This window comes from Zonotrichia albicollis, chromosome 1 (genome assembly GCF_047830755.1).
Source record: "Zonotrichia albicollis isolate bZonAlb1 chromosome 1, bZonAlb1.hap1, whole genome shotgun sequence".
NCBI lineage: Eukaryota > Metazoa > Chordata > Aves > Passeriformes > Passerellidae > Zonotrichia > Zonotrichia albicollis.
This window is the reverse complement of record NC_133819.1, coordinates 115,456,770-115,471,019: the sequence shown is the minus strand read 5'-3', so window position 1 is coordinate 115,471,019 and position 14,250 is coordinate 115,456,770. Positions and strand designations below refer to the sequence as shown.

Genomic DNA, 14,250 nt, shown 5'->3' with positions numbered 1-14,250 from the left:
CAGCTACGTCCAGGTAGCTTTGCAACCCTCGAAGCAGGGAAGTGAAACAAATAACCTACCCCTTTCTCTGCAAATGCGTTCATAACCTGTCATTTTACAGTGTAGAAAGTGCAATAATTTTCTTTCTTTTCTTTAGAAGGTGTGGACTTTGAGTGTTTTCTCCGAGCTCAACGAGCAAAACCTTGCATAAATTTTGCAGCATCCAAAGCAGAGAGAAGTCAGATGTCATCAGAAACAAAGGGATTTATTTAGCATTTGATCTAAGACAAGATTCATATCTTAGGTGAAGTCTCTTTATGTATGTGACAGACCTTCTCAGTAAATAATTCAGGGTATTAAAATAATAAAATACTAAAATGTATCAGTCTGCGAGAAGCCTTGGATGATCAGCACACTCTCTTAGACACACAGGCAGATACTGTATTCAAGAGCCTCTGCCCAAACACAGAGAAGGCGAAAGAAATCCCCATTTTTGTAGACGGAAATCTGAAGAGGGCGACTGAACTCTGATCTCGGGAGCATTTAATTAGTCAACACATTACTTGACTGTTTAACGTTAAGCAAATGTGGGTGTGTAATTACTGGGTTTCACAGTTCCCGCTCGTCCCTCGGCGCAGCAATCAGTGCCGTCAGCCACCCGAGGCACGCTAATGTCGCTTGTCACAAGGCTGCGAATGGCCTGTCCCTGCCGCCCGCCCAGCTGTGCCCGGGTATTGGCCCCTCATCCCGTGCCGGCATCCCAACATTGCCAGGGGCTTCTGCCGTCCTTCTCAGGAGCGGCTGGGACAGGATTTACTGCAACACAGGAATAGGGTTGTCACACAAGTAAATCAAATTTGTGTAAAAGGAGAAATTCATCAGCAGTATTGCTGCTAATGTCTTCTAGTGATTATCTTCTTTGTAGCTGGAAAAACACACAGCTACAGAAGTGGGCAAAAATCTGCGTGTTAATATGGAAGATGGTTTTTTGTGGTTTGCTGTTGTTTTGGTTTTGGGGTTTTTTTGTTTTGTTTTTTTGAGGATTTTTGTGGGGTTTTGTTTGTTTGTTTGTTTGGGGTTTTTTTGGGTTTTGGGGTTTTTGGGGTTTTTTGTTTGTTTTGTTTGTTTTGGTGGTTTTTTTTTTTTTTGGTTTTTTTAAGAGCACAAAACCTCTGCTTCTTGACATTTCCAGCTCCTCTGCTTTAACAAGTGTGTTGTTATTTTGACCTCCTGGCTTTCCTGCCACCTGCTCTACATGGACGAGCCTTAAGCTGACATTAATTTAGTACCTTGGCCTAGAGGCCCCTTTCTTGCACACTAGGCCCACTTGCTTTTCTATCCATATGCTTCAGCAATACAGAAAGCACACATAGACACACACACACGCACACACACAAAAACCATCAAAATAAAAAGCAAAAAATAAACACTCAAAAAACCCCAACCAACCAAAACAAACAAACAAATACCACCAAATGCTATGTACATTTGAAAACACACAACCCCACACAAACAAACCAGCCCACTCAGATATAAAACAACAAACCAAACCCTTCCAGCTGCAATGTGACACCAACATAAGGGATTTGACTGTGTTAAGAAAAATGGAAACGTTACTAGGGATTTATTGCGAATTAATGAGAGAGGGACAGAAAAACCCCCAAACCAAACAAAAGACAAAGAGCTGAATACCTTTTGGGCGTTGGGGCTTAAGTGATCTCTGTGAACTTCAGAGAGCACTCGCCATTGCTGTAGGAAGAGGCTGGAAGGCACTGCCCAGGTAATGCCGTTCTTTAACTGGAGAAGGAGGTTGGGTAAGGTTAGAGAGGCTTTGCAGATGCCACCCTGTCTTTGTGGTTTACTTTCGTGGAGTGAACCAGCAGCGCGGTTTCAGGGAGCGAATTGCCCTGTGTGCCGTGCCGGGATCGGCACTGTGGCAGTGACAGACCCCGACCCTGCCTGAAGAGCGCTGCCAGGAGCCGCCTCGGTCTCTGTCACTCACTTGAAGCCTTCTCCACAGCCCCCCGGGCACACAGCAACTGCTTTCACAGCCTGACAGCGAGAACCTTGATGGGAAAGCTCTCGAGAAAAAAATATTAATCACTTCGGGGTTTTTCTTTTAATGTGCCTATCGTCTTAGGTACTCATGGGGAGTGAGGAAGGTTTAATGCTTTCAAAAGGGCTACAGGACAAATTTGGATGTCTGTCATTTAGAATCAGAAAGTCAAGATGCTTTGAGGAAAATAGGGCTTGGATGGAGATTCAGAATATTTTGCTTCATGCATATTGGCAGTGCATAAATCTGCCACGTTTCAGAAATTTTAAAGAAGTTTCAGATCGTTCTTCTCCTAAGGAAGGGCGGAAAAAAGAGCTTCACATCTGGCTACATACAGGAAAATAATGCTTCTTAGATTTGAGTCTGCAAAAGCTCTGTAAAAACACTGCTGGAAGATCTGCCTCATCTTCACTGCACACAGTTCGACACACTCCTGTGGTGTGTTGGACTGTTGTGTGGGCCAGCACTCTTATTGCAACCGGTGTACTTATTTCCATATAGTGTCATTCTCTTCCAATCTAAAGTAAAGAAAGGAAAAGAGGAAAAGAGGAAGAAAAGAAAAGAAAAGAAAAGAAAAGAAAAGAAAAGAAAAGAAAAGAAAAGAAAAGAAAAGAAAAGAAAAGAAAAGAAAAGAAAAGAAAAGAGAAAAGAAAAGAAAAATATTTTCAATATTCAATATGAGCCACTTACAGTTTCAAGTCTGCTTCGGCCTTCAGCTGTCTGACAAGTTGGGATGAAGGACAGAAGAGGGGAATAAAACCTACATCTCTAGGAAAAATGAAAAGAAATGGTGACTGAAGTTATTAAAAGGTTATTGTGATTTATTATTTCCCAAACCAGCCAAAGTAATTTTCACACAGAAAGCTGTGAATGTGTGTGAAAAGGACAAAATTATTTTAATCCTGTAGGTTTAAATACCATAATAAAAGGAAAACTCAATCAAACAAGAAACCATCTCTCATGCACATTTGTTTTCTGGATTTATGTTCCTATGTTTTAGACATGTCATGTTTTGTTTTTTTTTTTTTTTGTGGGTTTTTTCCAGATTAAAGTATGAAGAAAACATATTATGTCCTTGTTCTGAAGTATCACCTATTTCAGAATTACATACTTTTTCTCACGTACAGTTGGGAGAGGAGTGAAGAGATTGACAGGATGGATATTTGAGGTATATTTCTTAGAATTGAAGACTGTTTGAAAAGTAAAATGGGAAGATTAAGAAACTAGAGAGTAGACTATTTTACTAAATATTAAGAGTCTGAATGCCTTTTGATTCAAGGCTCAGTAACAGTGCACAATAACTAAGTCGATTTTTGCCGAGGAGGCTGCTCTCAAATCTCAATGATTGAGGCAGTTTGCATCTATTTTATCTTTCAAGAGTACAAACATAGGTCTCTTTAATTGCAATTTGAAAACGGACCCAATTTAATTTCCCGTCCTCTTGGAAGATAGGCTGATCAGTGGGCAAGTCTGCCACTTCGGCCCCGCGCCCTCCTCCCCATGCTCAGCGCCACTGCTTTATCTTAGGAAGCAAACGACCCAGATGACTGTTGCCTCCTCCCCCCGATTTAAGCAATAAACATAATTATTTTATCAGTCCCATCCCACAGCCCCACTCTGTACTACCATCTAAATGAAAATATCTCTTTTTTTCACCTAAGTTTAATTACAGGGCGCCCATTTCTCAAGCGCGGAGAAATTTCTACTTCTAGACGCGATGACAATGGACCAAGGGATTTCTCTAGGCGAGGGAAGGTGAGGATCTGGGAGGTAGGGAGGAAGGCGCCGCTGTGGCAGGGTGCCGAGTGGGCTGCTCCCGGCCGGGCTCCCCCTTGGAGGCTCGTGTCGTAATCTTTCACTTACTTTGGATCTTGATTTACAGCTCTTGATCTGCGCAGCGGAGATGGGATACACCGCCACCCCCAGCCCCCGCAGCAAGGCCGCTACGGCGGCACGAAAGACAATCTGGCCCTCTGTCCCAGGAGGTGCTTAAACCAGCTCTTATCCACCCGTCCCATCAATGAATCCCTGCTTCCATTAAAAATGGAGCAAACCCTAACCTACTACAGCAGGTACAGCCATAGATATGTCTAACTCTTCAGACGTAAAATTGGTCTCCTTTTTTTTAATTCAGTCATATTAACCAGATCTAAGAAAGCACCAAGGAAGTGGAAAAAACCCAACCCCCCCCCCAAAAAAAACCAAAAAAACACCCCCCAAAAAAAACCACCAAAAAAACCCTAACCAAAAAAACCTCCAAGAGCCTAGAGAAGGCAGTTACAGGAGGCTTAAAATTTCTGTCTGTAACTGAAGCAGGAGAAACATAGGAAGACTGCCTGTAGAAAGCATGATAGGACCTCTAATGCTTACTGCACAGGACACTCACAAAACTAGTTTGAAAGGCAGTAACAATCGATTACAAAGGACGATAAGACCTCTTGGAAGAGTCATCAAAGACCAATTTTATTATTTTCCCTTTATTGAAAAAGTGCAAAATCATTCTGTACAAATCCATCATATAAAAACACACCACTCTGCAAAACATACAAAAGCATGAGGATCTCTAACAAGATCACAGAAATTATATTCTCCGTGTGCCCCCAGTATCATTATTCCACCGCAGCAACAGTGTCAGATGTCACTGTCGGACAGTGATGGTAAGACCCGCAACACCTGGACAGCGAGAGGGCACATCACCTTTTAAACCTCGAGTAGGTCACAGACACCCTGTCAGTTCTCAAGATTCAAATAAATTACATAAATAGGAGCGGGGCCGGGCGCCTCCGTGCCAGTGTCCGTGCCGGGCCCCGGCGAGCCCCTCACAAGTCGGGGTAGCCGCAGTAGTAGACGGCGCTGCTGGCGTCCGACACGGCCGACGAGACGGGAGCCGCGGCCTCGGGCTCGTGGCCGCCGTAGGGCAGCCCCAGCTCGGGCTTGCAGGCGAAGCGCAGGTACTGCTCGAACTCCGTGCGGTCCACCTCGCCCAGCAGCTCCTCGGGCCGCAGCTGCTCCAGCTGCTCCCGGCACGGCGCCGACTCCGGCGGCGGCGACGGCTGCCCCACGGCCCCCGGCGGGCCGCGCCCCGCTCCCGGCGGCTGGCACTGCCCGTAGTAGGCGTGCAGCGGCGCCGGGCAGCCCAGCAGCCCCTGCAGCGACCCGCCCGCGCCCAGCGCCTCCCCGGGCGCCAGGTGCCGCCGCAGCGACGCGCCCGACGGGCTCTCGGACGCCGCCGCCGCTGCCGGGTACTCGGCGGCCGCCGGGTGCGGGCCGTAGCCGTAGGGCACCAGCGCGCACTCCTCCTGCAGCCCCGCCGCGAAGAAGGACGCCTCGCTCTCCGCCGCGTCCAGCGGCGACGGGTCCGGGGTCGGCAGGCCGTAGCCGTCGAACGCGGCGCCCAGCGGCGCACAGTCCCGGTAGTGGCCCGCGCCCGCCGCCGCCGCGTAGCCCTGCTCGCCGTACGCCAGTCCCAGGCCCTCCACGCACATCCTGCCGCCGCCGCCGCCGGACACCTCGCTGCCCAGCCCGGGCCCCGCCGCCGCCGCCGCCTCGGCCAGGCCGTGCTGCAGGAAGCCGCTCTCCACCCGCTTCAGGCGCTTCACCTGTTTCCGCCGCCGCGGCCGGTACTTGTAGTTCGGGTGGTCCTGCATGTGCTGCACCCGCAGCCGCTCCGCCTCCTCCACGAACGGGCGCTTCTCCGACAGCGACAGCGCCTTCCACGATTTACCTGCACCAGCGACACCGTCAGACGGCCCACTCACCGGTGCGGCGGCGCCCACGCCCGCTACACCGACATCGGCCCCGCAGCCCCGGCCCCGGCCGTGCCCGATCCCCGCTCGCCCTTGGACGCGACCGCCACGCCGGAACCCCGGCCCGACCGCCCACGGATGCCCCCGCCCGCCGCCCACAGCCCCCACCCGGAGCTCCCCCGGGCTTCCCCCTCTCCCGGAGCCGCCCCAAGACTCCCCGCGCCCGCGCTCGCTCGCTCGCTCACCCAGCATCTTGCTGAGCTCGGCGTTGTGCAGGTCCGGGTTCTGCTGCGCCAGCCGCTTGCGCTCGTCCTTCGCCCACACCATGAAGGCGTTCATGGGACGCCGGATCCGCGCCTCGCCCTTACTCCGGCCGCCCGACGGCCCCGACGCCGCCGCGCCGCCCTTCGCCTTCGCTTCGCCCGGCGGGCTCAGCGCCTCTGCCGCCCAGGGGCACATGGCCGGCATCATGATGGGCAGCGAGCACCGCCCCTGAACCTGGTCGTCGCTGCTGGCGTAGCCCGCATCGGGGCTGCTCATCTCGCACCGGACAGGACGGGACGCGCTGCCGAGCGCCGCCAAAGCCGGCAGCCGCGGCCAAAGCCCTCGGGACGCACTCGGAGCCCGCTCGCTGCTGCCGGAGCCCGGCCCGGCCCGGCCCTATTTGAGCCGCGGCGCGGCCAATGGGGCGGCGGGGGCGGGGGCGCAGCCGGACGGCGGCCGCGGCTCCCGCGGCGCTGCCCCGCGGGGCGGCCCCCGAGGCTCCTCCCGGCCCGGCACCTGAGCGCATCGCGGGCCCCGCTGCGGCCAGCGCTGCCCCCGCCCCGCGGGGAGACCCTGCCGCCTGTGCCTCGGGGCACCGGCAGCGCCTTCGGCAGCGCCGCCACCAGCCCTGCCCTCCGCAAGCGGCCCCGGGGCCGGGAGCTAAGGGACATCCCTGAGCGGGGCTGATACGAAATAGGAGACGTATTTACAGTAGTGCCGAGATACCCTGTAACACTTTGAGAGCGGCTTCCCCTGCAGGCAAATTTGAGATGTAGCTTGATAATGGGAAGACAAGCGATCGTCTGTGCCTCACACTTTAGCTTCTTACCCTCTAGCGCTCCCTGAGCATCTTTCCCCTCGTAAACCCATGAAAGATCTCAGCTCCCTGGACAGCAGGATGCTGAACGCAGAGTAAACCCGATGATACATATCCTCTCTCAATTCTTCATACTTCCTAATACAGTTATTGTGTCTGTCAAAAGCATAAATATTCCTTGTACTTATCATTAATACGTTGAACTTTGCAGTACTTATTGCATGTAACATTACGTTATCAGGATTTCTCTGATTTGCCCAAATAAATAAACTGTAATTACAAACTGATGTTTAAAAAATGTCCATCACTTCAGAATAAACAGAATTTTATCTCAGCACCATTTATGTTCTTCTTTGGTATACAGACTAATGTAGGACACAGAGTTTTCATGGGCGCTTTGGTTAATATTTGCATTGTTACGTGGTGCTATTAAATGCATCAATGCTTATTTGAGAAACTGCTCAGCTTTAAACTGAAGATCAAAGGGGTTTGTTTTGTTAAGGACACCTTTGTTTGGGTAGCCACCTTGATCAAATAAACCAATATTGTAAGAATTCTCCCTGAAATTAAATGAATGAAGTCAGAATAACCATTAACGTATTCTAACATTGAATTTCCTGTTTCGCACAACGTAAAGCTTGCTCCTTTACACTTGACGGACAGATGCTTTAAAAAGAAGAGATTGCAGTAGCGGAGCTGCCAGGGACTAACACACGTGAAGGCAATTTCCCAGCCATTTTTATATTTAGCTTTCTGCTTCCCCCTGCTTTTTAGAGATTATAAACCAGCTATATATTTCCAGCATAATAGTATGGCATATTTATCTCTGTTGCAAGGAGTCGAAACTATTATCAAAAGATTGATATCTGCCTAAACCAAACGAAAAAGTTTTAATTTTCTTTTCCTCCGTTCAAACCCTCATGCTAGTCCAGCACAGAGGCAGCGATTCCAACAACCATGCTTTTAGTCCCTATATTACATGCTCTAAGAAGCAGCGGAGGTGGAAACCGTGATCCTACATATATGTGTCTTTAAAATACTCTCAAACTAGTATATAATAGCACCTTTCTTGCAAAAGTATTATGCACTTAGAATTGACTGTAAAATAAATTATCGGTGACGCTGCACGTGCAAAAGAGGACCGTCAGCCCAGAACTGGCGATAACCAGCAACGCTCGTTGCGAATAAAGTGCTTTTTCACTCGTTTTTATTCCACTGCCTTTGGGACACTACCTTAGGGCACACCTGGGTAAGGCTGGTGTACCAATGGCTTTAGTTTTATGGCTGGGGTTGTGACATTTCCCGACCCGACGTGCGGGACTCGGAGCCCTCAGTCCCAGGCCAGCCGCCCCGAGACGGGTCACGCACGGACGCACAGCCGATACCCAGAGAAAACTCGGAATTAAACAGTATCAGAATCGTGTTTAAAGAAAACTCATGCGTGAGGAAAGCGTGTGTATTTTTCCCTGCGGATAACAGAGTACTCAGCTGAGGGAATAAGCAGCATGACTTCCAAGCAAAACAAAACCCCGGTAGGGAACAGCGCGCTGCTCTAAGGGAGCCGGTCCGTTTCCATTGCTCCCCAGAGCAGCTCCCAGCTCACGCCGCATTACTGACTCGGACAAACTAACCAACTCGGAGTTTAAACCGTAGGAGAGTGTATTACCTTTTTTAACCAGTTGATCGTGTTAAAACGCCAAATTTTCCCTTTCGCTCTAATTAGCAGAATTGAGCCAAGCGAAAAAATCCCGCAGGGGCTTTTACTGAGAAAGTTCAGCGAGTAGAGGGACTGCTTGCACATAAAGCTTGCAGCAATTTTTAGGGCTGTCACTTTCAGGAGAAAGGAAAATATTTTTCTGTATAATGAACATGAGGTAATAAACTAAGCAACTACAGTTGACTTTGTTTGGGAGATTTGTTGAAACCGTTTCTACAGCTCATTGATCTGGGATCAAAGAAAGAAAGGTGTGTTTTGAATCTAAGCCGAGAAAGTAAAAGCTCCCTGGTTTGTACAGAAAATGTTGGCAGTTTGTGACCCTTCAAGTGCCCCTGGCCTTATAGACGGATTATCTCCGTTCTTTTCTGGCGTTTTGTTTTGACTGTTTGGGTATTTTCGAATTGTAACCTTAAAACACACAGCACTGCGCTGCTTCTCCATCCACTCGCTTAGACTTCACTTCCCCGCCGCGTTTAATAGGGAGCTTCTTCTGACACTCCTGAAACCTCCGTGGTCGCACGACTCCTGGGGTCATTCGTTAACTTTCCCAACCTAACAATGCCACCGAGAGTTCATCCTTCTGATTTATTGACCTTTTAAACCCGCCGGTACGCAGTGCGGGGGCGCGGAGTGGGGATCCTCCGGCGAGAGATGTGTTTCTATTTCAGGTCCATTACAGAATGCGGCGTTGGAAGTGGTGCTCCCAGCGTTATCAGAGCCGACCACAAATGCCACATGAAAAGCAGCAAACATCCGGAGGGTTTCCTGCAAATCGAGCAGTTTCCCAAGACAAGAGCCTTTTTAAAAAAAACGTGTATTTAAAGGCAGCACACTATGCCTCTTTAGGGCGACTCAAAACCACTAAATGAAAGCAGCCGAGCCCGACAGCGCGGCATAGTACGAGAAATCTCCCCGAATGAAGAATTTTGGGACTTTGCGTTAGGAAAGTGAATTTATTGCAAAGGCCCTGGTCAGGAAGGATCCACTATTGAATGGGGAAAAAAAATCAAAACCTCAAAAATGAGAAATATCCCTTTCAGCAATTCTAACTATGGAAACACCATTAATTACTTTACATCAAAATAATAGTCCCTAGCATCTTCGCCTGCCTCACTTTACTCTGCAAGTTGCTTTCCAGCAGATGCACGCAGACCCGAGGAAAGCTCGAGGCTCCAACTGCCCTCAGCATCCGAAGCGGAGCCTTGGCTGGAATCACGTCCCGTCGCCGCCCCCGGCTGAGGACGGGCACTTGGCTGCGGGACAGCGCGGCCGCGCACAGCGAGCTCCCCGCATCTGCCTGGGGGGTGTTGAGCCTCGGTGTCCCCGCATTTTAGAACTGGAGGGAGTGCTGCGGGGGGAGCGGGACGTGCGCGATTCCCATTGCCAGGTAAGAGCGCTTTGGCTCCCGGCGGACACGGGCGAGGCTCCCCCGCCTGGTGAGGCGCCTGCCCGCAGCCGGGCCAGGCCTGGACCCGCTGCCGCCCCTTCCCTCGGCGCTGCCCCGGATCCCCCTCGGCACAGCCCGCCTCCCGCAGCCCCTGGATGCCGAGGGGAAGCGGCAAGTCTGAAAGGGGCTGGAAAGAAATGTGCATTTATCTGCGGGGGTACCGGGCTCAGCAGAAACCAACCCCTCCCGGGGTAGGGCAGGGATTGCGGTGCTTCCCTTTGGGCAGGCTCAGCCCTGGGTCTGGCGAGCGCACAGGAGGAAGGAGAGCCGTGGACTACGGTCCTATTTCTCTCATCCTTTTTTCTCGGTGCTAGGAAATACATTCTCTATACATATACATATGCATACATCTCGCCATCCATCGTTCTTTCAACTACATGGTGCCATGTACCATGCCCGTGGTCAGAAAACTTCCCGGTCTGAAGGAAATGGCTTTTCAATGAAGTTAATGGTGAATTCTGATGGAACACGTCCCGGAGGACCTGCAGAGCAGGAGAGAGCCTGGACCGCGGCTTCTCCCAGGAAGGGGTTAACTCATCTCCCCGACGTGGCTGCTTGGGCCGGGCTCTAAGGCGCCCGTAACGCCCTCCCTGCCCCCGTCCCAAGGCAGAAACCTTGGGAACCAGTGGGAAGGGACATGATCAACTGAGTGCTCGGTACTTCTGTAATGCCTCTTCCAGACAGACTATTTGTGGACCCAAAGTTTGAACGACATTGAAATAACATTTTTTTCATGAATAAAGGATAGAAGTGACACTTCTCTCAGACCACTAACAGCATAATATGGACCTAAGTCTCATCACCCTTTATACAAATAAATTTACATACTTATTTAATATAAAGATAAATTAGTGAAAAAAGATCATAGAGACTAATATCACAGACCTGTTGCATATTCCTTTGTCAACAATTTGATTACATGAGTTTCCAGCTTCATTCTGACTTCTGTGCCCTTTGGTTTAAAAATGAGTTGCGTAGACCATGAAGCAGTACAGTAGCTGAGACCAGCCTACACTCGAATTTCCGAGAACAGAAGTCCTGTTACTTTAAATATTTAAGTATATACAAGACATTAAATGAAATTAAAAAAAAAAAAAAAAAAGAATGCTTTATACAATGCTGGACCCATTCCAAAAGTTCAGAGATCTGATTTGACTGAGGCAATTTGGCCCAGCCTCTGTATTTATGCTGGTTTTATGTTAGTGGAGCTACTGCTAACTTATTTTACTCTAAGATTTATTCTGATATGCTAGATACCAAAGTAATGGGCCAGTCAAAGACAAGTCATGTAACTGTAGAATTAAAAAGCTGACCCCAGTTACACTGAAATGAAAAAACATAAAACTGCTTCACTGGCGTCACTCAGCTCCCAGCATATTCTTAATAAGGGCAGAAGATTGAATATCATAGATAATCTCTAGATGATGGGCTTTACACTACGTATAATGCTATGGCAGTCTTGTAATACATATCTATACATTGCTTTATTTAGTAGGCAAAAGTATTTTACAGTAGTTTCAAAGGGTGAAGTTCTTTGTCTTGGCCAGGATAAAAATGTTTTATTATACAAATGAGAAAGTAGCTGGGCTTGTAACTGGGCAGTTACTTCTATTTACTTCTAATTACTTATTGTCACAGAAGAGATGATCAGTGATTTAGCATAAGGAAATAATCCTATGTTAGCTGTTTAGTAGAAGTAAGTTAGAAGCACTGATAAAAATACTAAATGAAGCCTAAATTCAAACATCAACATCTTCCCATTTGTAGTTCTGATGAATCAGCAGTGATGAGCAGGTAAGATCAGACAGAAATTAAGAGTGGATTTAAATCCTCAACAACACTGAGGAAAGATGGATAAAACCTTTTTCCAAAATGGACAATATGATAAATTTATTTTAAAATAAATTCACAAACACTGAAATTAGAAGTAATGCTAATGTTGTTTAAAAATACCTGTTTTGTTACCTGATCAAAATTCTCTATAAGCAAAACAGAGGAATACAACATTTGATACTGATTAGCAAATTTAAAAACCCAATTGTTTAAGGTTTTAATTTTTAAATGTGCCTAGTAGAAATGTTCTGGATTTTCATTGTATCTTTACAATTACATACAGTGACTAAGTGTACAACAGATGACACTTAACATTTATTTAGTTAAATAAACTACAAGAAAAAGACCTCACTCATCAGGCAGTTGGAAGGTTTGAGAAATTAGCTTGGTTTAATTTCATGATAGCTGCAGCTGTTTTGTTTTATGATATTTGTTTTCTTTGAGCACCCTTAATGGAGCAAGTGATTTTTAATTTTCATATTCATTATTTTCTTATTAGGTTATTAATATTAATATTAATATTAATAAAATCTCAATTAATTGAGATTAATTAAAATCTCAATTAGGTTCCATTTAAACACAATTTAAAGTTGCAGATTATAACAAAATGACATCTGTACATCTTCCAAATCCAAAGCAGTCAATCTGATCATGTTTCTAACACTGCCACACTGCAGTACTTTCACTGACACATATCTGCTTTCTCTACTGGGCACAATGAAATCTGCAATTTCTCTGCCTAGAACAATTAATATTCAGTATTCTGAACACCTTTGACTGCCACTGAGCTGTGAGAGAGGAGGAAACGGCCCCTCATGGGATCATGCCTGGCACAAGAAGTAACAACATAAAAAAGACAGCTAAGCTTCACAAACCTCCCAGTTACGATGAACAATGCAGGTAGGTGTTTTTTTGATGCAGTCATTTTTTCCTGGGCTTAAGGTGTGCTCAGAATTACCCAGCTGCAGTTCAGCAGTCACACCTATTTCACTTGCCTGGCCTATTTCTGTTTGAATAAAACCCAAGGCTGAAAGCCCCTTTTCCTCTTGCTTTGTCCCCTTAACATCACCTTTTTATCTTCACAACACCCTTTGAAGGGTATTTACTGAAAGGATGAGAGAGTGGTTATCACACACAACTGAAAACTTAAAAAAAAAAAAGACCAGGAATTTCAATAAACTTTCTCTGTAGCTAGATCAAGGACTAGAGATCCTCACTCCTACTGCAAACAACCTGCAGGATCTGAGATGATTTCTACCCAGCTATCTCCAGTTTACCTGTTCCATTAAGATAGGATGCCTGTTTAACTGAGTTCTAGATGAAAGTTGCATGAACATGCAATTTAGAAAGCTTGCTTCAATGATAAATTTAATGGCCTTTTCAGTTTTTTAAAAATTAGTCAAGCCTTGTTTAGGAGACAGTTTAGGTAGAACTAGATGTACAGCGTCAACAGACCTCTACCATTACAGCCTGGAGAGGTTTGGATTGAAGAAGCAAGGTGGATTAGTAGACAACTTTAATTTCTGGGTTTACATGTGTATGAATACACTTGCCACAAAAAGACTGCATATTCATACTACTTTGACTCACACCAGGAACCTGCAAAAAGTAAAGATAGTAAGTCACTCAGCACAGGGGGAAAGGCAAAATACTTAAGAATCATTAACCAGCTACAGAGGCCAGAGTTGGAACTGAAGCACACCAAAATTGTCTGACACAATTGTAATACCTAATTTTCTATGGGCATCTCTTTGCAGCAGCCTCCTAGCCTTCCCTCCCAGCTGTGAAAAGTTGCAAGATTTATATTCAAGCCCTCTGCTACTCCAGGAAATCAAGATGATGAGTGTTGACAGTTGCTAGGAACACATTTTATGTCAGTGCATGCAAGTGCTCAAGCACCCTGAGAATACCATTTGATAACAAAATCTGAGCTAAGACAACCCAAACCATGAAGGGAGTTCAGTTGACAACCACTCAGCCACTCACCAGAGGGAGCCCATTTTCCCCAAAAGCCGGTATTTGTAGTACAGCCAATCTGCTGGTTCCTCAGAACTACCCCGTTAAAAACTCTGCAGCTGCTGGGAGGAGTAGCTGCCAACTAAGGGAGGCACACGGACATGCTGTGAACAGGAAAGGACAGAGTGTAAAGGGTTTTTGTAGCTGCTTGATTAGTACCTTCTGCAGCACAAAATGTTCTTTATTGAAGAAGTTGCTATATTGGAGTTTCAAATGGAATGTGTCTGGAAGAAACCAGTTATGTATCTGCAGCATGTCACTGATAGAGGTGATTTTATACTGTCCTAGGTAGGCTTCTTGTTATTATTTGTTAGACTGTATTTGTGATATATTGCCATTGAACACTTTATGCCAGGTTCTTGCAAGAAAACTATT

At 47.1% G+C, this 14,250-nt stretch overlaps 1 protein-coding gene across 1 annotated transcript; it reads right to left on the bottom strand.

Annotated features, from left to right (window-relative positions):
* Window positions 1–4,477: 4,477 nt before the first annotated feature.
* LOC102069922 (transcription factor SOX-17) lies at window positions 4,478–6,430 on the bottom strand. The gene is made up of 2 exons (XM_005479302.2): window positions 6,027–6,430; window positions 4,478–5,759 (listed from the first exon to the last, which is right to left on the bottom strand). The coding sequence occupies exons 1-2, from the start codon at window positions 6,319–6,321 to the stop codon at window positions 4,855–4,857; spliced, it is 1,200 nt and encodes a 399-aa protein (XP_005479359.1). The 5' UTR covers window positions 6,322–6,430; the 3' UTR covers window positions 4,478–4,854.
* Window positions 6,431–14,250: the final 7,820 nt, after the last annotated feature.

Coding starts and splice junctions, on each gene's coding strand:
- LOC102069922 (XM_005479302.2), bottom strand. CDS start 6,321: ATGAGCAGCCCCGATGCGGGCTACGCCAGCAGCGACGACCAGGTTCAG. Junction 5,760..6,026: donor CGAGCTCAGCAAGATGCTGG/GTGAGCGAGCGA, acceptor TCGCTGGTGCAG/GTAAATCGTGGAAGGCGCTG.